Source organism: Panthera onca, chromosome B1, assembly GCF_046562875.1.
Source record: "Panthera onca isolate mPanOnc1 chromosome B1, mPanOnc1 haplotype 2, whole genome shotgun sequence".
Lineage (NCBI taxonomy): Eukaryota > Metazoa > Chordata > Mammalia > Carnivora > Felidae > Panthera > Panthera onca.
In genome coordinates this window covers 91,776,748-91,801,198 of record NC_138342.1, presented here as the reverse complement: position 1 = coordinate 91,801,198, position 24,451 = coordinate 91,776,748, and the positions used below count along the sequence as shown (strand labels likewise).

The 24,451-nt window shown below is 40.2% G+C and overlaps 1 protein-coding gene across 4 annotated transcripts in view; it reads left to right on the top strand.

Moving 5' to 3' along the window:
* The window catches only part of CFI (complement factor I), an 86,881-nt gene extending 67,351 nt beyond the window's left edge, over window positions 1–19,530 (top strand). For 2 of the 4 annotated variants that reach the window (XM_078445819.2, XM_078445817.2), the window contains 8 exons: window positions 2,048–2,095; window positions 5,390–5,413; window positions 8,201–8,236; window positions 10,615–10,718; window positions 10,887–10,990; window positions 13,701–13,978; window positions 17,437–17,541; window positions 19,128–19,530. In XM_078445819.2, the coding sequence (XP_078301945.1) occupies window positions 2,048–2,095; window positions 5,390–5,413; window positions 8,201–8,236; window positions 10,615–10,718; window positions 10,887–10,990; window positions 13,701–13,978; window positions 17,437–17,541; window positions 19,128–19,345 (917 nt within the window). In that variant the 3' untranslated portion in view covers window positions 19,346–19,530. The remainder of the gene's footprint in view (window positions 1–2,047; window positions 2,096–5,389; window positions 5,414–8,200; window positions 8,237–10,614; window positions 10,719–10,886; window positions 10,991–13,700; window positions 13,979–17,436; window positions 17,542–19,127) is intronic. The other 2 variants (XM_078445818.2, XM_078445820.2) reach the window with 2 other exon arrangements.
* The last annotated feature ends 4,921 nt before the right edge of the window (window positions 19,531–24,451 follow it).

The window sequence follows — 24,451 nt, the reverse complement described above, 5'->3', positions numbered from 1 at the left end:
GTAATGAATAACATGTCAGAAATCCCTGCCCCATCATAGATCTTACATTCTAGTGGTGGAAGAGAGACAATAAATAAGAGAAATATGTAAGATATGTAGGAAAATAATAAGTATAAGCAGAAAAATAAAGCGAGGAGGGAGGATATAAAATGTCAGGGGTAAGTTCTGAAATTTTAGATAAGGTAGTCTGGAGAGGCTCACTCACTGAGGTTACTTTTAGGTAAAGAGCTGGAGGAAAGGATGGAGCCAGCCATGCAGACGTCTGTGGAAGAGTGTTCTAGGCAGAGGCACGAACCAGTGCAGTGTTCATAAGAGAGCAACTTTCCAGGATATTTGAGGAGCAAGCAGCAAGGAGGCTAATGGGGCATGTGTCACAGGTGCTGGTAGTGAGAGGTTAAAGAATAAATAGTTGGGGCACCTGGGTGGCTCAGTCAGTTAAGCATCTGACTTTGGCTGAGGTCATGATCTCAAGGTTTGAGTTTGATCCCCACATCGGGCTCTGTGCCGACGGCTTAGACCCTGGAGCCTGGTTTGGATTCTGTGTCTCCCTCTATCTCTCTGCTCCTCCCCCACTCACACTCTGTCTCTCTGTCTCTCTCTCTTAAAAATAAATAAACATTAAATTTAAAAAAAAAAAGGCAAATAGTTGGAGAGGTTGGACAGATGGTTGGGGTGGGTGGAGGGAGACAAGGGCAGATAGTAAAGCCTGGTAGTAAGGGAAATAGGGAATTTAAAGCAGAGGCACCACATGATTTGACTTACATTTAATTTTATTTTTTATAATTTTTTAATGTTATTTATTTTGAGAGAGACAGAGACAGAGCACAAGCAGGGAAGAGGCAAAGAGAGAGGGAGACACAGAATCTGAAGCAGCTTCCTGGCTCTGAGCTGTCAGCACAGAGCCCGACACAGGGTTTGAACTCATGAGCTGTGAGATCATGACCTGAGCCAAAGTTGGACACTCAACTGACTGAGCTACCTGGGCGCCCCTGACTTGCAGTTGAAATCAAGATTACTCTGGCTGCTGTGTGGTGACTAGGCTGTATAAGGGCAAGGGGAGAAGCAGGGAGGCCAGTTAGGAAGCCACACAGTCATCCAGGGAAGAGATGATAGTGATAAGGGTAAGTTGGTAGGGAGGGAAATGGTGAGAAGCAGTCACGTACTGGATGTATTTTGAAGCTGGAGCCAGAAGGATTGACCAGTAGTTAGATGGAGGCATGAGAAGAAATGAGCAGTCAAGGGTGACTCCAGGGGTGTGGGCCTGAGAACTGGAAAAATGGAGCTGCTTTCAACAAAGATGGGGAAGACTGTGAGAGCAGTAGGCATGCTTGTATCTGCTTCATTTATGAAATTTATCCAGTGGTGTGCTGGTAGATGCTGGTAAATTGGCTTTGGAGAGGGAGAGGAAATCCCTGATTTGTAGCTTTTGCTAATTCCTGTGGTGTGATTACTCCCACCATGGGTGATTTCAAGCCAAATTTATATGATGCCACAGAACACAAACTAGGAAGTGGTGCCCTAGTCTCTGATGTGGTGATAGACCCCCATGTCAGGACACCACTGTTAACTGTTTATTGTAGTTTTTTGTACCTATCTTCCCTTCCCCTCCCTTGTCAACAGTAAACCCCTTGAAAACAGAATCTGTTTTTATATTCCAAATATGCCTTATAAATAAGCATTAAATAAATGTTGGAGATATGTATGGATACATGAATTAATAATAATTCTTTTTTGGCATTGCTTGGTATTATTTGAGTTTACTGAAGTCTTATTTAATTCCCCATTGACATCAGTTCTTAAATGTAAAAACACATGGTTTTAGGATTTCAAATCATATTATTTCTTTTGATGCTTATATAAGCAGTTGAGCAATGTACTTTATGTTCATTAAATGTAGCTATAATCTTAGTAAAAAGAGGAAAGAAATAAATTTTAAAACATTTTTCAGGGAGAACGGGAAGCCATGACTCTTGCCAGTGAAGATGGACAGTTTTTCCCTCCCAGTTTTATTGAGATAGAATTAACATACAATGCTGTTTATGTTTAGGTGAACAGGATATTGACCTGACACATGTATCGGGAGATGATGACCACAGTAAGTTTAGTTAACATCCATCTCATCATAGAGTTAACAATTCTTTTTTCTTTGTGATGAGAGATTTACTCACGTAACAACTTTCAAGTATACTGTACAGCAATGTTAACTATAGTCACCATGCTGTACATTACATCTCCAGCGTGCACTTATCTGGAAGTTTGTACCTTTTGATCACCTTCACCTAATTCCCTACCTCACCCTCTGCCTCTAGTAACCACAGATCTGATCTCTTTTTCTATGAGTTTGTTTTGTTAGATTCCACATATGGGTGAGATCATGTATTTGTCTTTCTCTGAAGCTCTACAGTTCAATTTCACTTTTCAGTATAATACTACTTGGGGTTTCTTCTCCTTCTCCTCCTCTTCTGCCCCTTTTCCCTCCTCCTCCTCTTTCTTCTCCTGATTCAAAACTCTAAAGTTTAAGGTCAGCCGTGCTCATGGATTGGAAGAATAAATATTGTCAAAATGTCAATACTACCCAAAGCTATCTACACATTCAATGCAATCCCAATCAAAATTGCACCAGCATTCTTCTCGAACTAGAACAAGCAATCCTAAAATTCATATGGAACCACAAAAGGCCCTGAATAGCCAAAGTAATTTTGAAGAAGACCAAAGCAGGAGGCATCACAATCCCAGACTTTAGCCTCTACTACAAAGCTGTCATCATCAAGACAGTATGGTATTGGCACAAAAACAGACACATAGACCAATGGCATAGAATAGAAACCCCAGAACTAGACCCACAAATGTATGGCCACCTAATCTTTGACAAAGCAGGAAAGAACATCCAATGGAAAAAAAGACAGTCTCTTTAACAAATGGTGCTGGGAGAACTGGACAGCAACATGCAGAAGGTTGAAACTAGACCACTTTCTCACACCATTCACAAAAATAAACTCAAAATGGATAAAGGACCTGAATGTGAGACAGGAAACCATCAAAATCCTGGAGGAGAAAGCAGGAAAAGACCTCTCTGACCTCAGCCGTAGCAATTTCTTACTTGACACATCCCCAAAGGCAAGGGAATTAAAAGCAAAAATGAACTACTGGGACCTTATGAAGATTAAAAGCTTCTGCACAGCAAAGGAAACAACCAACAAAAAACTAAAAGGCAACCAACGGAATGGGAAAAGATATTTGCAAATGACATATCGGACAAAGGGCTAGTATCCAAAATCTATAAAGAGCTCACCAAACTCCACACCCGAAAAACAAATAACCCAGTGAAGAAATGGGCAGAAAACATGAATAGACACTTCTCTAAAGAAGACATCCGGATGGCCAACAGGCACATGAAAAGATGCTCAACGTCACTCCTCATCAGGGAAATACAAATCAAAACCACACTCAGATATCACCTCACGCCAGTCAGAGTGGCCAAAATGAACAAATCAGGAGACTATGGATGCTGGAGAGGATGTGGAGAAATGGGAACCCTCTTGCACTGTTAGTGGGAATGCAAACTGGTGCAGCCGCTCTGGAAAACAGTGTGGAGGTTCCTCAGGAAATTAAAAATAGACCTACCCTATGACCCAGCAATAGCACTGCTAGGAATTTACCCAAGGGATACAGGAGTACTGATGCATAGGGGCACTTGTACCCCAATGTTTATAGCAGCACTCTCAACAATAGCCAAATTATGGAAAGAGCCTAAATGTCCATCAACTGATGAATGGATAAAGAAATTGTGGTTTATATACACAATGGAGTACTACATCGCAATGAGAAAGAACAAAATATGGCCCTTTGTAGCAACGTGGATGGAACTGGAGAGTGTGATGCTAAGTGAAATAAGCCATACAGAGAAAGACAGATACCATATGTTTTCACTCTTATGTGGATCCTGAGAAACTTAACAGAAACCCATGGAGGAGGGGAAGGAAAAAAAAAAAAAAAGTTATAGTGGGAGAGAGCCAAAGCATAAGAGACTCTTAAAAACTGAGAACAAACTGAGGGTTGATGGGGGGTGGGAGGGAGGGAAGGGTGGGTGATGGGTATTGAGGAGGGCACCTTTTGGGATGAGCACTGGGTGTTGTATGGAAACCAATTTGACAATAAATTTCATATATTAAAAAAAAATAAATCATAAAAAAATAAATAAAAAATCAAGTTTAAGGTCAAAGAACACAGCTTATCAGGCAAAAAAATTCTACTGCAAGGGAGTGAACTATAAAAGCTTACTTTTTTTTTTATCAATTTTTTGAATCCATATCAAAAATACATTTAGTCAACTGTCATTGTTATCTCAGTTTACTCTTCTTTCTTCCTTATTATTAAGTTGTTTTTTTTTTTATGTTTACTTATTTTTGAGAGAGAGAGAGAGACAGAGTGCAAGCTGGGGAGGGAGACACAGAATCCATAGCAGCCTCCAGGCTCTGAGCTGTCAGCACACAGCCTGTCATGGGGCTCAAACCCACGAACTGTGAGATCATGACCTGAGCCGAAGTCGGACACTTCACTGACTGAGCCACCCAAGAACCCCATATTATTATTATTGTTGTTGTTGTTGTTGTTGTTGTTATTATTATTATTATTATTATTATTTAATGTTTATTTATTAGTGAGAGAGAAAGAGACAGAACGCCATCAGGGGAGGGGCAGAGAGAGAAGGAGATGCAGAATCCCAAGTAGGCTCCAGGCTCTGAGCTGTCAGCACAGAGCCTGTCGCAGGGCTCAAACTCGTGAACCGTGAGATCATGACCTGGGCCAAAGTCAGACACTTAATCGACTGAGCCACCCACGTACCCCCAGTTTACCCTTCTTTCGAATGAGTGCCACCTTTTGTTTTCTAGCAGTGGTTCTAATTATTCCACTTCTAAGCAAGAGCAAGTGGGAGAAGAGATGTAAAATAAAAATATTAATATATTCATCGATCTTTCAGTGGACAGATCAGAATCACTAAACCAAGGGAAGTTTGGAGTATAGCTTGGTTTCATTTATCCTTGAAAGCCCACCTTTTAGAAATAGTTTAAAAGACTTATAAATTTTGTATGACTGTATAGTAAGTTTGTTGTCAGTATGTGCTCAAATATATCCAAAATATACATCTCTTTTTAAAACTCAGGTAAAAATTATTTTCTTGCTGTAGTGAAATTGGTGTGTGTTTAAATGCAACATGAAACATTGGTTTTGTGGTATTAAAAATCAAAGAAAGACGGCATACTGTGTAATTCCCTTTTATCTATTTATAAATACTAAGTTGTTTTACTGCTTCTGAAATATTAATTATTTGTGTATATTCAGGTGAACATGATCTCTTTGCTACAGTGAGTGTTTTGTTTTGTTTTAGGACCTGGGCATTCTGAAATTAAAGGTAAATCTCTCTTTATCATAAAATTTATATTACAGAATTGAAAACAAGGATAAGGCATTGCACTTTTCTGATACATGTGCAATATATTGATATTATGCATTTTTCTCAAAAATTATCCTTTGCTGTGGTAAATTTTGGGTTTTTTTACATGTGGCTCAAGGTAAAAATTTTAGTTAAATTCTTGGGATATTGCAGAACTGAAGCAAAAAAGAACTACAGCTATCTTCTTATATGTCAGTGTAGCTATAAATTGCAGATAATATGACCATGTGATAGTAGTAACTCAGCTTTCACATTAGTGTAGGCACAGAGACCTTTCTCACAGTGTGGTAAACTTTCCTTCTCACACTCACCATCCACGGCCTGCTAACCAAAAACCACCCAAATGGCTCCAGGTGCATTTTACTTTTGCTGAATACCCTTCTCCTCTTCCTTTACTCTTTCCTCAAAACCAAAGCAATTCCTGAAGAAATTGCCACCAGAGGAGAGATAAGACCTTTTCATGATAGGTATTTTCTCACTTACTTTTATAAGTCAGATGTCCCCAAGTCCTCCAGCTCTTAGAGCTACCCTTTATTACTCATAAAAATGAATTATTATTTCTTTATATTCATATAAATTTCCATATTGTTTATATGAAATTCATATGTTTAGTATTTCTTTATTATTCATATAATATGACTATCAGAAGTTTATGGTCCTCCTCAGGATTTTTTTACGATTCCTGGGGGACTTTCATATGTTCAAGATCACCCCTATTCTAAATGCCTAATCTCAATTATTTCTTTGCTGTAATTTATTTTCTTCCTTCTTTACTCCTTTTCCCCTTCCTTCCCTCTCTCTCTCTCTCTCCCTCCCTCCCTCCCTTCCTTCCTTCCTTCCTTCAGACCTCAGGTGCAAAGAGATGCATTCATGACACTCCTCAGTTTATTCCACATAATCAGTATTGGGCTAGGCAGGGCACCTCTCTTGTTTTATTTATTCTCCTTTATTTCAGTACCTTACTCCCATCCCCCTTAGGCAACCATTTTAATGTGTATTAAAATGTGTACGCCTTGTTTGTACACATTCTTACCCAAGTGTACTCTCTTGTGAGCATACGTCACATAATATGGTGTTGTAGATCTCATATTTCCTTTATTTCTTTTTATAAAGCATTAAGTTTTAAAGATCTGTCTGCGTTGCTCTGTGTCCATCTAATATTTGCTTCTAACTTTCTGCCTGAAACCCTCTGTTCATCTTTCACAATTTACTGCCTACTTTCTCAGTAACAGACTCGCAGCTGTCAGTCATATTGTCTCCTTCAGGCTGTGTGAGAGAATTTCTCTGAGACATCTAGCTGGACAAGGAGTGTTGGGTCTCAGGGCATGCATCTACTTAACTTGGCTAACTATTGCCTGCATGTTCTTTGGCAGAGCTATACCAGTCCTTACCTCTACCTCCAACAATGCCCGAGGGTTCTCCTCATCCTCACTAACGTTAAGTGTTCTCCAGCTTTCTAATTTTGCTAGTCTCATATTGTCAGGCCATATGGCATTATGTATCAATTTGAATTTTTATAATAACCAATGACTTTGAGTTTCTCTTCATACTAGCTTTTGAGTTTCCACCTTTTCTTTACTGTATCCTTTCGCAAGTACGTATCTTTTGCTTAATTTCACGTTGGGGTTGCAGTCTTGTTGATTTGCATTCTAGATGTTAAATCCGTTTTCAGTCTTAGACATTGCAAATACCTTCCTCCATTCTGTCACCCATCTATTAACTTTATCCATAGTGAGCTTTGTTGAATAGAGATCTTTATGTAAATCAAAGTCATTGACACTTTTCTTGTGGTTTGTGCTTTTGGAGCTCTGTGATATTTTTCAAATATCCAGCACACCTCAGCTACACTGGACTTTCCCCATCTTCCTTTGTTGAGCATTTAATATGAATGTTTGAATCTCCTCTTTGATTCATAAGGGTGCTTTTGTGAAAGCTTCTGAGCAGAGCCTCTCTCTGTCCCAGAAAATAAATAACCTAGGAATGTGGATATAGCTATGTCTGTCCAGAGACAAGACTCATGATTGCTGCAGTCAAGTAACATTGCCCTTCTGGGCTGTGCCATCCACAGCCACATCCTCACCCAAGACCAAACAACATGCTGGTGGGAATCCACCTTTGGACCCCCCCAGCTCAAAAAAATCATGATCCTGTCCTCTGAAATGTTCTAGGATGACAAAGTGAAGATGGAATCATCCCATAGAACTTCAAGCAAAAGTCTAAGGAAGAGGAGAAAATCTTTTGTTTATGTTTTTAACTTCTATATCCCAGATGCCTAATACTGACAACGCCTACTATAATATCTTTGTATGACTCCTGAAGAGCTGCCTTATTAAGTACAAAATGAGAAGAGCCTTTTTAATGTCAGCTCAGTACTCTTTTGGTCAGTGTTAGTCACTGTTCCCTACCTTATGTAAGGACTTTATGAATCAGAGTTGAAAAAGAAGCTTTCCTTCTCTGACCCAAGCATTCTGAATGCAGAAAAGCACTGCACCAGGAGTCTCACCATTTACTTGTACCAAGACACCTAGTTTGTGCCTGCAAAATTTCTACACAGTTCATCATGAGCCTTCACAATTACCTAGGTATAGAAAGGGAATTAGATGGTGTGATTTGGGGATTTGTACTGTCCTTTTTAAAGAGAGGACAAGTTTTAAGACAGAAAATTATGATCAAAGTTTTAATGATTTTAATTAATTTTTATTATAAACACAAGGATAAACATTGGAACTTTTTGTTTTCTTATAGAAGAAACAGAACTTTTGACTGCTAATATGGATGCAGGTAAGTTAACATTATTCTGGGGTTTTTTGTTTGTTTTTAAATTTTTTTTAACATTTATTTTTGAAAGACACACAGAGCATGAGTTGGGGAGGGGCAAAGAGAAAGGGAGACACAGAATCTGAAGCAGGCTCCAAGCTCTGAGCTGTCAGCACAAAGCCTGACACGGGGCTTGAACCCACAAACCATGAGATCATGACCTGAGCCCAACTCAGACGCTTAGCCGACTGAGCCACCCAGACACCCCAACATTATTCTGTTTTACTAGTGCTTCCCTGGTTTAAGTCTGCATTTTAATGTTGTGTGTGTGTGTGTGTGTGTGTGTGTGTGTGTGTAACTGATTCAAACAACAATTACCTTTGTTATCAATTAAATAGAAAAAAATAACATTACTCTTTTCCTTTCCTTATCATTTTTAAGAAAAACAAACATATATGCTTCTTGGGAACTGCTTTTAAAAATAGGTTCATTCACAAGGCAAATTTTGAAGTGAAAACAATATTTTAGACCTACATAAAGTTTTTTTATTTACTATGAGCTTTGTCAGGTCAGTTTTGTCAAAAACAACTAGATTTCCAGCATGGCACATGACATACATTTTGAAATAGAAAAATAATGGACTTTACTTGAATTAACTTGTTATTTTACAATGTTTTAAAGTATGATAACAGAAGGTCTGTGAAGATCTGTATCCTATCCAGTTGTATACTAACAGCCAAATGAATTAAAGCATCAAATCCCTGAAGAGACAGTAATTAATAAGCTTTTGGGTCAGACAATCTTGTGTTACATCCTGACTCATTATTTATTTACTGTGTAACCTTAGGTGAACAACTTAACCTCAAATACAAATTGGGAATAAATAGCTCCCTGTTTGGGGGGAATTTAAGTGAAAGTTCATGTAAGACTCTCTTCTAATTGCCAGGCCCCAAAATTAATTAACTATTTTTTTTCAATCAGGTGATGAGTAAAAGATTTAGATCTTTTTTTTTTTAATTTTTTTTTAACATTTATTTATTTTTGAGACAGAGAGAGAGCATGAACAGAGGAGGGTCAGAGAAAGAGGGAGACACAGAATCTGAAACAGGCTCCAGGCTCTGAACTGTCAGCACAGAGCCCAAGTCGGGGCTCGAACCCACGGACCGTGAGATCATGACCTGAGCCGAAGTAGGACACTTAACCGACTGAGCCACCCAGGCACCCCTAGATCTTAAAGATATAGATATCAGTCTGAAGAGATTTTCCACAAAGGCCCTTTATTTTCTCCGCAAGATAGCATCAGTTTTCAGATAGTACTCAAGCTGCTTCCATAGTCCTCATTAGAGGCGGTCTCTCTCTTTTTAAAGGTCCAAAAAGAAATTTAAAATCTTAGCATCACACTCTTCCCCCAACCTTGTTCTTAGAACGGGTGGGACCAAAAAAACCAAAACAAAATGAAAAAGAAAAAACCAAAAAAACAAAAAACAAATCTACCCAGATTCACTCACAACTTCTCTCCCTTAAGGACCTACCTCCTTCTTATATGCTCAAAGTAACTGACAGTGATATTAATTTTCTCATTTGGGGCTAAGAAGCAAGTTTGTAAAAATTTTTGTGATGTGGTAAAATATATAGAAAGAATAAGGAAAACCTCTTATATTTTTACCTTCTTTTTCATGAATTCTTTTGCCAATTCACATCTTAAGCCTTTCTCTGCCATGTTCTCTGTGACAAGTATGCCACATCTAAACACTCACAGAGAAAGGAAATATCATCGCATGTCAAGTGACTAAAAAACACCCTCTAGCCCACTGATCCTGAATTTTCCATGGGTCCCTGGCACGTTACCTCTCAGGGTTAATGTGATGATTAGATGAGATAAACTATATACAAAGTATTTAGCATGGGGACTGACACATAGAAAGTACTCAAATGTTAACATCATTAACGTTAATATTATTGAAAAGAATTCCATATGAACAGCCACTAAAAAGTAAAAACTGAAAGTGAGAAGATATAGGTGCCCATGTTATCATCTCATTCTGATGATTTCTGAATGAGACCCTCATCCTGAGTATGCCTGGCCATGTGACATTTTTTATCTGCCAGGGACTGGTAAATATTTAACCCCCATAGCTAGCCTCTTTCTGCCCCCAGTGTGTCTTTAAGCAGAACTTCAGAGAATCAAGCCAATTCTCATATTAAGCCAGAATTTTTAAACAAGGTAAATAGTACCACTTAGCATCCAAAATAATTTATGAATCAATTCAGACTGTTTTATTTTAGCTGTGACTCCAAAGTCATAGATCATCATAGATGATCAAGAAGTAATGGGTTAGCATAGATCATCAAGAAGTAATGGGTTCAAAATCATAATGATACAATCTCTTCCTTTCTTGAAGAAAGAAAACGGATAAAGTCACTTCTCCCTAAACTATCCTGTGGAGTTAAACCCATCCGGCCCACTCGAAGGAAACGAGTTGTCGGAGGAAAGCCAGCAGAAGTGGTAAACCTATGGCTTCCCAGGAGCAGTCCAAGTTTGAGAAACTAAAAGTGGGTGGGGAGGATATGTAATGATAAGAGACTGGGATTCTTGCAATGGACGCATCTTGGGGTCTCCTGTCTGTACCACCGTCTGGTAGAATGGCAGTGACCACACCAATGTCTTCTACAGGGAGACTTCCCGTGGCAGATGGCAATTAAGGATAATGAGAAAATCAACTGTGGAGGAATTTATATTGGAGGCTGTTGGATTCTAACTGCTGCACACTGTGTCAGGTAAAAAATGTCTCCAATAAGATTTTGGATTCCTTGAAATAATAAAAATGGGTAATAGAGATTGTGGCAGATGATAAATAAAACCACGTGACAAATTCCACTCTATTAACAGCTAAATCCCCTACAATATTCATGATAGGAACCCCAGAGGCCATCCCCCCAGAAGCTACTGAGTTCTTCCCCCCAGACCAAATTACTGATCCCAGATGGCAAGGTCAGATCAAACCCATAGGTCCCAAGTTGTGTCACTTAGCACATTTGCATGATGGGAAGCAAATAGGGAAAGCAAATAGATAGTACCTACGTTTTGTAGAGTTAGGACCAAACTGTTGAGAAGAGTGTATGACTGAAAAGTGTATAAAAAAATGATAGTAGCCTGGCATTTTCTCTGGTCTCACCTCAATGAGGATGTTGTTTAAAGAGCTGCATGCATTTAAAGACTTCAAATACACAAAGCATTGTTTCACCTTCCATGTCCTCTTAAGTGTCTTTGATACGTGTTCCAGACAGTGAAGATGTTCAAAGCTCGGTACTAATTGTCTCACATGCTGCTCCAGCCCTGACTTGCTTGCTTTATACCTGCGTGCATCACTGATGTCTCTTCTTATTCTCATAAAGAGGCCAATCAATCATATGGGAGTAGAGCTCCACTTATGACCTTTTTTAAACTTAATTACCTCTTTAAAGACTATATCTCCAAATATAGTTATGATGGGGGTTAGATCTTCAACCTATGAATTTTAGGGGAACACAATCCAGTCCATACCAGTGGCTGAAGGGCGGTACAAAAAAGGTATCGATAACGAGTCAAGATCAGCAAGGAGGAGGGCAGAGTTTGGGATTCCAGCCTCAGTTCTCATCTTTAGAATGAATGAGGCATCATTTATTGAGCACCTCTTACAGATTAGATAATGTATGTGCACTTTCACATATGTTGTCTTGTTTTAATATTCTTAACAGCCCTAAGAGGTAAATATTTTGTAGATTAGTAGACTGAGACTGACAAGTTATATAACTTGGTCCACTTCTCCCTTAAGAGATGATGAAAATATCAGACACTTGATTTGCCAGGCTCATTTGTTGCTAGAGTATCTAAATGATGTTGTTGGGGTTTGTTTTAGTTATTTATTTTGAGAGAGAGCATGAACAGGGAGCGGCAGAGAGAGAGAGGGAGAGAGAGAATCCCAAGCCTGCCCCACACTGTCAGCACAAACCCCGACACGGGCTCAAACCCACAAAGTATGAGATAATGACTTGAGCCGAAATCAAGAGTCGGACACTTAACCGACTGAGACACCTAAGTGTCTCTAAATGATGTTTTTAATGTGGCCCATTAGGCTCCATATGATCTGATCCCTACTTACCTTCACCAATTTCATCTTGCCCCACAGCTTCAACTCTTGCTGTCTGTCTGCTCTGCCTGTTTTGGACTTTGGTCAGCTACTCAAGTTCACCTTGCACCCTGCTGCAAAGAGACCTTCATGTGTTACTTCTCATTCCTGCAATGATCTTTCCTACCCTGTTTATCTAGTCAGTGCTACTCTTTATTCAGATCTCAGCCCCATCTTCTCTTCCTCAGAGAATCTTTCCAGACTCCCTTAAGTCAAAGCCATCTTGATAAGTTCTCAGAACCCATGTGCTGTTGATTCCTCTCACTTTACATGGTAGAATCATATCCTCATTATTGTCATTATCCATTTAATACTGCATCTAGATCCTGAGCTCCATGAAGGCAGAAACTATTTCTGATTTTGCTCATTTCTGTAGCCCAGTGGCTAGCACAATGCCTGGCAATAGTCATTTATTGAGTATTATAGGTATACGCTATAAGTATTTGTTGAGTAAATTGAATGAATAAACAGGGTTAACCTTTAAACAATATTCAGGACCTCTGGTCCTTAAAAACAACCAAAATTTGTATGAAGCACACCATTCTTGGAAATCCCAAATACCTCATTAGCTCCTGAAACATCACGGTTTAACTGTTAGGTGATTACCTGAGAAAATGATGGTAAATGCCAATTTGTTGGAAACCATGAGGTAAAAATTGGTGTGCAAATTAAGTGAGGCAGAAGAAGAGACAATATTTAGCTCATTTACCATTTCAACTGAATTTTAAAACAGCTAATATATTCCAGGTACAATGCTAGATGCAGGCATCTATCCATGGATGAATTAGACCCCATCTTTGACTTAAGGTGGCACTGTCCAACAGGAAGAAAGACTTGTGAGCAAATAAATAAGATGAAGTATTAGGATGAAGTCAATCTTAAATGTCAGGATAGTGACTGCTGTGGTCTTCACCCTGAGAACCTCTGGGGTAGCGAGTAATGTGTGTCCTGATTCCCCATTTCCCCATGGCTACATGCTTTCTGGTCTCTGCTTGAACACCTTCAGTGATGGTGCTCTCACTCCAGAGGCAGCCAATTCATTCCACTTCTAGGCATCTCTGGTTATTAGTGAGTTCTGTATGTCCCTGATATTGACCACTTAGATGGATTGCTTATTCCTCTCTTCATTTACCCACTGACTTTAATTCTATCCCATAAATTTAATCAAACCGCTTCACGACAGCAAGGATTTTAAAAAATCTGAGAAAAGGAAGAAAGTCCTTTAAAAGGGAGAATATAAAGATGAAGCATCAGATGTTCATGTTTATAATTGCTTTTTTTCTCAATATATCTTATCTCACCTCTCCTTTCCGTTATAGCGTCAGTAAAGCTCACCATTACCAAATATGGACATCATTTCTACATCTGTTAAGACCTGAGGAAGAGCTAGTTGTTCAGCTAGTAAATCAAGTTATTATCCATGAAAACTACAATGGAAGCAGCTATGAAAATGACATAGCTTTGATTGAAATGAAAAAACACCCAAACAGAAAAGAATGTGTGCTGCCTAATTCTGTCCCTGCCTGTGTCCCCTGGTCTCCATATCTATTCCAACCTAATGACAGATGCATTATTTCTGGCTGGGGTCGAGAAAAAGGTACATGCTTTAAAATTTGTTAATCAGAATCCAGGGGTTGGAATAAATGAGAATATAAATGGATAGGAGCTAATCTCCTAGTACAAAGAGAGAAACATAGCCTCAAATCCAGGAAAAAGAGCATTCAGGCAGGACTGGCTTCATGGGCATGAGACCCGTGCAGTTGCCCAGTACCCCAGGCTCCGTAGGGCCCCATGCTTAGTGTAATGCTCTGCTGTCATTATCATGAAATTCTTACTAATTTTTGCAGAGGCCCCCACCTCACGTTTTTATTTTTCACTGGGCCCTGAAAATTATGTAGCTGATCCTGATCCAGAGTTTCAAAGGATACCTACACTGTGTGATCTTGAAGCATATGTTGAGGGGTAACCATTTACAAAGAAAAAAAAGTAGAGTGACAGGGGGACATATGTAGCATGGACTTTCTGGATTTGTTAGAGAGACATGGATGGAAGATAAAATGGTTTTCAAGGGAAGAGTCACAGTATAGGTAAGTCTTTAATCTGTTCTCGCCTCCACTCCCCCATTCTCCTTGCCCCCTGCCCCCACAGTCACATCCTGCAAAGAGGAAGAAAACATAAAGAATTATTCCTTAAGCTTCTAAGAAGACTTGAGGTGGATGTTTGTATGAACAAGAGATGTAGATTGTAGACACGTGGGGACAATTTATTAGAAAAATTGACTAAATTTGAAGTTTGATTAAAATTAGTCAGTGCTTTTCCCTTTGTCTTGAAGGGTTAAATTTGAAATTTAGCTTCCTTTTGACCTCCTACATTTTCTTTGTAAATAACTTCACAACACTGGTCTTACAGACTTATACTCTAACACATTCTTTATAATTGCCACATTGAAAAGTATAAAAAATACGTATAAATTGACTCAGATGTGTCATATGGTTGAATATGCAAGACTAAATTTTGCTAGTAATTAATTTATCCAGAAGGCATTATGTCCTTACGTTTGTTTAAAAAAAATTTTTATCATCTACGTTTACAAATATACACAGGAGCAGAGATAAAAGTATTATAAATCTACTTACTCATCCATCACCCAGTTTCCAGTTACCAACACTCTACGGTTCTTGTTTTAGCTCTCTGCATCAGTCACAATCACAATAGGATAATTAGGAAGGGTTATTTGTAAAGTGGTTAATTACAAGGATATGGGTAGGGGGTTGAGGAATTACAAGGTCTATGCAGGAACCCAGGACTAACAGTACCAGAACAGCCTCTCTTAGATCTGAAGACATGAGAGGAAGGAGAAGTTACCAAGAGAAAGAGCTTCAGGTAGACCAGGGTGCCTTGAGAGAAGCAATGACTTTGGATTAAAGGTTATAGGCAGCCCCAATATCGCTATCCTCTCTTCTTACCCTCTCTTCCTTGTGCTGGGGTTTTATGTTGGAAACCAGAGTCTAAGGGGTTCCTATTGAGGCATTCCCTCCAGGTCAGCCTCTTTGGGCAGGGGGCAGGACACTGAAGGGTGGAGGATACATCTGAAGGACAACTGGGAGCTATTAAACATATTTCCTCTCCTCCCCACCCCCCCAACCTCCCCCCCCGCCCCCCCCCCCCCGCCCCACTGCCAACACATTCATTTTTTCCTGGAGCATATTAAATCAAACCCAGATATCATGTAATTTCACCCATGAATATTCCAGTAGATATCTTTACCAGGTAAGGACTTAAAAAAACAAAATAAAACAAAACCACAACACCATTCATACCCAATAAAATGAAAGTGATCCCATGATATCATCTAATAACCATCCTGTGTTTATTAGCATATGCTAGGATTTCACTGATGAAAAATATGGACACAGTAATCAAAGAGTGCAGAGGCTGGAAGATTGAAAGACAAAGACCAGTTCTCAAGGGACTTGCAGTCCAGAGGAGGCATCAGATATGAATGTCACCATCAGACAGCAGAATGGGACAGGTGCCTCACAAAGTATACAACACAAGAGCTCAGGGAAGGAAACACTCTCCTGAGCCATTAAAAACTGTTCACATAGTACAGGAGTTCCCAGTTTTTTAAAGGCTTCTCCTGAGTTAGAGGAAATAATAAATTACTAATTAAAAAAAAAAAAAAAAAAAGCTCTTAACCTGAAGAAGGTAGCATCGTAAAATTACCTTTTAGGTAGGACTTGAAGGAGAAAAGAAGAAACTCCTTCCTAATTTGCCATATACTTTGGTGGATTTTTGTCTTCCCCCGCTTCCCAGAAGAGAAGAATATTAGTTTTACAGTTAACTACAATGTGCTCACTACAGTGCTAGGATCCGTGGAGGTGTCCTCTCAGGATTAGACAGAAGTCTCTGTCTCCCGATAGCTTATAGATTAACTGAGGGGGTGTGTCATTTGGCATAAGATGTTTAGTGTAATTGAATTACTGAGTTCATGGATTAATGAATTACATAAATATTTATTAAGCAGCTACTTTGTGCTAGCATGAGGCTGAGTGCTGCATAGCATTTAGTGAATCAGGCCTAGTCCCTGCCTTCCTAGAGCATAACATTTGCTGAAAGCTGGGGAAAAGGGGGAGGAGAGATGGGGCAAAGATTCACTCCTGATACCAGAGACATCTCACCCTGTATTCTTAACATTTTCCTCATCTTCCCTGGACTGTCAATAAGCAACACTGCCTGCCACTTCTCTTTCTGTGGATGAAAAATTTTCAAGTCCCAAATCTCTAACTTAAATGAAAAGTAAATCCTAGACTCTCTTTCAAATCACTTAGGAGATGGAGTTCCTTAGACACATAAAAACACATACACACTGATAACTTCATATATATTTTCTTCATTTAACTCCTTACATTAAAAAGATGTTCTCACTCTAAGAAGCACTTTCAAGGAAATGCAGGACTGTAAAATGATAGGAGCTATTTATGTTAGAAAATGCTGATCACTGACTCCTACCCAGCTCCCTCACTAGACTCAGCAATCAGATGCGAAGGAGTATACCTTCTTCATCTCAGGTCTTTATCAAATGAGTATGACTTGGGGCATGTGTTCTGTAATGCCCCTTAACTATCTTTATTTTTATTTATTTTTAATGTTTATTTTTGAGAGACAGAGCATTAACAGGGGTGGGAGGGGGTCAGAAAGAGAGAGAGGGAGACAGAGTATCTGAAGCAGGCTCCCCACTGTCAGCACAAAGCCCGATGGGATCAAACCCATGCTGTGAGATCAAGACCTGAGCCAAAGTCTGATGCTCAACCGACTGAGCCACCAGGTGCCCCAACCCCTTAACTATTTTTAGAAAGACAGTTGTAAAAACTGGATATCTGAGCAGTGTGTGATTAAATATGCTAATGAACTATCTCAGAAGTCTATAATGTAAGGGAATATGTATATAATCATCTATATTCCTCATGGTTCACTAAGTTATGAGAATAAGTATTTACTGGTATTCCTCATTTGTGACTTATAAATGTCTGTTTGTTCTCTCACTATGCTTAGATAACCAAAAAGTCTATTCACTTCAGTGGGGTGAAGTTAGGCTAATAGACAACTGCTCCAAGTTTTACCCGGGTCGCTACTTTGAAAAAAAAATGGAATGTGCAGGTAAGCACTAAGTGGTTTCTCTAAGATGTGTATGTATACCCTCTACCAACCATCTCTCCTCCTCACCAAATCTGCACCCTTGCTCTGGGCCCTGGACCCTTCAATTGGACCTTCTGGCTGTTGCTTCCCTTCCTGTTAGTTCAAGTTCCCTCATGCTAAACTAAGAAGAAAAATCTTCCTTATGCTATCATACAGCAGTATAGCAAGGTAACTAAGAGCACAGACTCTGCATCCAGACTGCCTGGGTTTATATCTCAGTTTTTACCAATTACTACTCATGTGACCTTGAGCAAGTTTCCTCATCTGCAAAATTAGGGATCTTAGTAAATGGGAAACTGAGATGCAGAACAGGTATAAAACTTGCCCGAAGTCTTACAGACAAGAAGTGATATGTCCAGGATCCAAACCCAAACTTCTTCTAAGTAAAAATCTGAGTTATCTCATTTCAAATGGGTCCATTTGAAAGTAAATTCTCCCTCCTCAGAAATCCCATTGCACTTCTTATGAGACCTGCCAGTGTCTTCTTTAATATCATAGTGTTGCTAGTACCCCTACCTAACACAGCTACAACAGTTCCTACTTTGGTGGTGACCCAAGGACAGGGAACCAGGCAGGGCAATGCATTTAGGATGCTTTTTTAATTTTTTTATTTGAGAGAGAGAGAGAACATGCGCAAGTTGGGGAGAGGAGCAGAGGGAGGGAGAGTGATTATTAAACAGGCTCCATACTTAGAGCAGAGCTGGACACAGGGCTCGATCCTACAACCCAGGGATCATGACCTCAGCCAAAATCAAGAGTCAGACACTCAACTGTCTGAGCCACCCAGGTACCCCTAGGATGCTTTATTAAAACCACTTATAAATAGTGTATTACAGAAAAATGCAGTTATTGACATCCTGTAACTTTTTGGATCACTGACTTAAAAACCTTAGAAAGTCCTAAGAGTGAGAAGAAAATAAACAGACCATTCCCTGTGCCCTCCCTCCCTTCTTAAATGGAGTTTGGAATTCCAGAGGACAAAAGGGGAGAATTTCACAAAACCTATTGGAAGACAATTAACACAATTAAGAGGAAAAGCTCTGAGGTCTGGGTGCCTGATTTCAAGTCCAACCTCTTGCCACTTATTAACTGTATGGCCTTGGACGAATTAGTTAATCTCTCTGTGCCTTATTTGCCTCATCTTAAAATAGGGATAATAATACTTGCCTCATAGGGTTGTTGTTTAGGATTAAAACAATGAATGGCTAATACATACTAAGCAGTCAATAAACACTAAGTATTCCTATTATTTTCCCAATCAGCCTTGGATGCCACTTTCAGATTGCAATCTCATCAGAGTATAAATTTGCATAAAATAGAGGAAGCAAGGGAAACACTCACTAAATTTGCAGAATGAGCAGAAGACAAAGTATACAACTGTATGCGCCCAGTAGGGACCTGTAAGAGATTATGTGTTATTTCCTGTTAGGAAAGTGTAAGAGAGCCAAAGTTGGTACACGCATTGGTGGAGGAGACAGGAAGTTGGCATGGTGGCCTCAGCAAATGGAAGTACATGTGTGATTTTCTTTTCCCTTTGTCTTTTGCAGGTACAGATGATGGTTCCATCGATGCCTGTAAAGGGGACTCTGGAGGCCCCTTAGTCTGTCAAGATATCAACAATGTGACTTATGTTTGGGGTGTTGTGAGTTGGGGTGAAAACTGTGGAAAACCAGAGTTCCCTGGTGTTTACACTAAAGTGGCCAATTATTTTGACTGGATTAGCTATCATGTAGGAAGGTCTCTTATTTCTCAGTACAACGTATGAAATTGTGATCTCTTCTGCTCTTTTCCTCTTGGGAGTTGGATTTTGATTGAAATGATACGACATGATTAGTACTTCTCTAGGGAAAAAAATAATAAAGCACATTTTATTGGATATTTTTAAAGATCTCTAAAAAAGCCATATTAGAACTTTGCTATAAATTATCAAATAAATATTTTAGTCGAGCATACATGTTTTGTTTATTAGAAAATGTGATTAAATTATCTCTTCATACAGGAATGGTATATTGGCTATATTAAAGGTTTTGCTAGTTGCATGATACTTGATTCACATAAGCTTGTATTCAAACCCCAATTCTACCACCTACTAATTACTTGACCCTGGGCGATTCATGATCTTCTTTGTGTCTCATTTTCTACCTTTAAAATGGAAACTAGAATTCTGAGAAAATGGAGACACATACTAAAGTAAAATGGTTGCAAAGTACTTGTCTCAGAGAAATAACTGACCCCACAGCTCTTGTCCCGTTTCTCTGCTTCTTTTAACTATTAGAAGTTCTCGGAGCTCCTGGGTGGCTCAGTCAGTTAAGCATCCGACTTCAGCGTAGGTCATGATCTGGTAGGTCTGTGGGTTCAAGCCTCCCATCGGGCTCTGTGCTGACAGCTCAGAGCCTGGAGCCTGATCCAGATGCTGTGTCCCCCTCTCTCTCTCTCTCTGCCCTCCATCGCTCACACTCTGTGTCTCTCTCTCGCTCTCAAAAATAAACATTTAAAAAATAAAAATAAAAAAAACCAGTTGAAAAAAAAGTGTTAGAAGTTCTCTTTAAAGATTTGTCTTTAGTTCCCCGTTTCACAAGTCCTCCCTGACCCTCTTTTTAAACCTCTCCACAGACTCCACAACACAACCACTGCCCTCATGGGCGTCAAACCTTACGGTGTGACTGGCTCATTCCCCACTGCTGCAGCAGCAGTAGACATAGTCAACATCACACTCTGCCTGGTCTGCTGCCTCCGTGGCTGCTGATCTTGGAATCCTTCTCAACCTCTTCCTTCTGGTCACTTCTTTCACTTTGTGTTTTCCCTAGTGATCTTACTTAGAGTCATCTCTAACTCCCATCCACAGTCCCATGACTCACAAATCCCTATCTCCAGCCCCGGTCTTGCTAAACTCCAGACTAGTATTTCACTGAGCACTTGACAACTCCATCTGGATATCTAATAACAGTTCAAAAGAAACATGGGCAACCCAAAACTGCCCCTTCTTAAATCTGTCCCTCCCTCCTCAGTAAATAGCACTTTTTCAGGGCTCTCCTGTGGACCCAATGTACAATAGGCCCCAGTCTCTTTCTCTTTTTTTTAATGTTTATATTTTGAGAGAGAGAAAGCATGCGTGAGTGAGGGAGGGACGGGGCGGGGGGGGGGGGTGGGAGGGGAGAGAGGATCTGAAGCAGGCTCTGCGCTGGCAGCAGAGAGCCCAATGCAGGGCTCGAACCCACAAACTCTAAGACCACAACCTGAGCCAAAATTGGACTCTCAATCGACTGAGCCACCCAGACACCTCACCAGGCTTTCTATCACGTGAGCCTGCTGTAATCTCAGCATAGCACTTGTCATCACCCAACATGTTCCGTTTTCATTTGTTCCTCTGCCTCTTCCCCATGATGCTCACACACCCACTACTGCCTTCCCCTTACTACACTGTGAGACACAGGAGAAAAGAGACTGCCTGCCTTCTGCCGGCATCCCTAGCACTGGGTTCGTAGGAGGTGCTCAGTGAAGAAACATTAGCTGCTTTTATTATTATTCTTTAAAATGCAACTGTCATCATCCTGAAGACAGATATATTTTTCACATAAATATCACCTTCAATACCTGGGGCTCAGTCCTGGATAAAGCCCGATTGTTTTAATAATAGAAATGCCCATTTCTACATACATTCCAAAATTGCTTACTGCCCAGATTTTTTTTTCCTTTGTAAAAATTTTGGCAACATATACATACACTGTTTTGTTTTGTTTTTTTTTTAACCATTTTGAAGTATACCATTCAGGAGCATTAAGTATGTTCCCATTGTTGTGTGACCATCACCATCTCCAGAAATTTTTCATCTTTGCAAAATGAAACTCTGTGCCCATTAAACACTAACTCCTCCTCCCCTCCCATGCTGTCCAGATTTTTAATTCCTTTTGTCACTGAATCCAAGAGAGTATTTGGTTATCTATGGCTGTGTTAGAAAGACCCTAAAATATTGATCGAAATAACAATTAATTATTATTTCCTCCTGTGTCTGGGGATTGACTGGGCCAGTTCTTCTACCCTCTGGTGCAGATGCTGTCAGACGGGGCTGGGGTAAGGGTCATCTTGAAGTCTTCTTCACTCACATGTCTGGTGCTTGGGCTGGGAGAACTCAAACAGCTGGGGCTTCTCTGACATCTCTCTCTCCATGTGGTCTCTCCACTTGAGCTCTCAACATGAGGTCTCAGGGACACTAGACTTCTCACCTAGCAACTGACAAGTGTCCCAAGAGAAGCTGCAAACAGGAACAGCATTTGTTTTTATAAACCTGGCCTTGGAAGTCATTTAGCCTTGCTTCCATTGCAAAGACCTGACCAGGTTAAAGGGAAAAAATATAATCCATTTCTTGATGGGAGAGGTGTCAAAAAATTTGTGGCATATTTTAAAACCACCACCTTGTTCTGACCCAGCAAACCTGGAGCATGTAGCATCTTAGAAGATGTCTGGGTTTGAGTACTAAGGGCTGCAAGCTGGGAGAACATAGCATCTTGACTCCTTGAAGGATGAAACCAGTCTGCACAGTGACCTGGGACCTGAAGGCTTCGCAGCAGAGTGGACCGGAGTCAGGCCTGAAGAGTGAAGAGCCAGCTTCTCCATAGTGACTCCATGTGACAGAGACTGGGAACAGCAGGAGTGAGATGACTGGACTCCCAGTTCAGAGGTCTATGTGAGGGTTCCTGGTTGCAGACCACAGAAGCCAACCTAATTGGTTTAACGAAAAAAAGATGTTTTCAAAGATGTTATGCAGTTCACCGAATCTCCAGGAAAGCCAGAGAGTTGGCTATGCATCTGGGCATAATGCTCAAAGACTACTATAGGACTGCTTATAAAGACCCCACTACCAGGAGCTTGGGTCCCAGGCTCCATTTACAGCTTGCACCGAGGCTTGGCACTGGATGCTACTGCTTGACCCTCTGCCACTACTGCTTCTTTGAGTTAGTATGGCCTTTCCTAAAGGTGGTCAACAAACAGAGCTCATGAGATGTGGAGTGCTGCCATCATCTTATATTTAACCATGGCCTCAGAGTTCACTATCCTATGAGGAAAACTAAATTATAAAGCTGCACTTTGCCAGGTATGGATGGAGAGGAAAACTCAAGGGAGACTCATAAATCAGCCTGAAGTGTCAAAGAAGTCTTCCCCAGAGGTGAGCTTAATCTGAATTATGGAAGAAATTTCCAGGCAGATATAAATGCAGGGCTCTGTGGCTTGAGGAGCCAAGCACAAAAGGGGACAGACAGTAGTTCAGCATGACTGGAGCCCAGGGTGCAGGGGAGGAGCTGGAGAGAGAGGAAAGGGCAGATCAGGGAGGGCTTCATGCCAGAGTTGGGACCACTGAAGGACTCTGGAAGGTTCACAGTGGAGGCACTGAGAAAGATGTACTGGAGGGGATGAGGGGAGGGTAGGAAAGACAGTTAAGAAACTTTTGGAGTGATCCAAATGAAAAATGACGAAGGTACAAACTACAGCAGGGCACTTTTAAAGAGGGTGGTCCTGATTCCAGATAAGTTAAGGAGTGAAATAGATGGCAGCTGGGGACATAAAGAAGTGACAGGGCACTAGGAAAAGGGGTAGGAGTCTAGAATAACTCCCAAGTTTTCTCTTGGATAGTGAGATGGTTGCTGTTGCCATTGGCTGAAGAAATAAAAGAAACAGAGAGAGAAGCAGGTTTGGTTAGTTAAGGATATTTTGAAGCTGTGAAGTCTTTGGGAGCCTAGGAAAGATGTATAGGATGCAGTAGGAAATATGAACCTGAAAAATCTGGTTCTAGATTTCTGGAAGTAGCCAGAAACCCAACCTAGAGAAACCACATACACCTGAATTTATCCTGATGGTCTAAAACCCTGCAATTGCACCCAAGTGGGTTCCTTTCCATCTTGTCCAGTGCACCCTCTCTGTGTGCTGAGTAATCTTACATTCTGCCCACCGAGATCACTTGAAAATCTCTTCCTTGATAGCTGTGTTTGAGTGTTTGTGTTCTCCCAAAACTCATATGTTGAAATCCTAATGCCCAATGTAATGGTATTAGGAAGTGGGGTCTTTGGAAGGTGTTTGGGTCATGAGGGTGGAGCCCTTATGAATGGAATTACTATTTTTACAATAGAGACTCCAGAAACCCCACCTCTCTCCCACCATGTGAGGGACAGTCGTGTACAAACTGGATGACAGCCTTCTCCAGGACCTAACGACTCTGGTGCCCTGATCTTCAACTTCCAGCCTTAAGAACTGTGAGAAATAAATTCCTGTTGTTTATAAATCACCCAATCAGTGGTATTTTGTTACAGCAGCCCAAACAGTCTAAAATACTGATCACATTTGCCTAATAGACCTCCCCAAATGGAGAACCATTATCTTCAATAAATCATAGAACCAGCCCATCCTTGCAGATCTGGTGCAGTCATCGCTTTTCTTTCACTTTGTTCCAGGGTTGAAAGCTATTCACACCATTAATTTTTAATTTTTTTAAAAGCAGAGGCTGGAAACTAGCACTTATTTCCCCTTTTTGTGAGCTCTTTTTAGAAAGCAATGTATCAGCCTTATCACTGGGCAGATTGATCATTACATCTGGAAGGGTTTCACCACTCCGTATTATTTTCATCACAATAACATTGCTCAGGCCATTTGATGAGACATTGGGAAAGACTAGAAAATAGAAACTGCCCTTGATCATTTGCATTTTGTTGATGTTTTGTTATTTCAGGTAACACAGGACTCTACTTTCCACACATTCTGAGTTAATATGTTACATTAAAGCCAATAAATTTTGCATTCTTACTCATTAATACCATCATGTTCCTTGATGTCTATGACAGTGAAGAGATCATTAGGGGTTTCTAGAAGGTGTATCTGACTG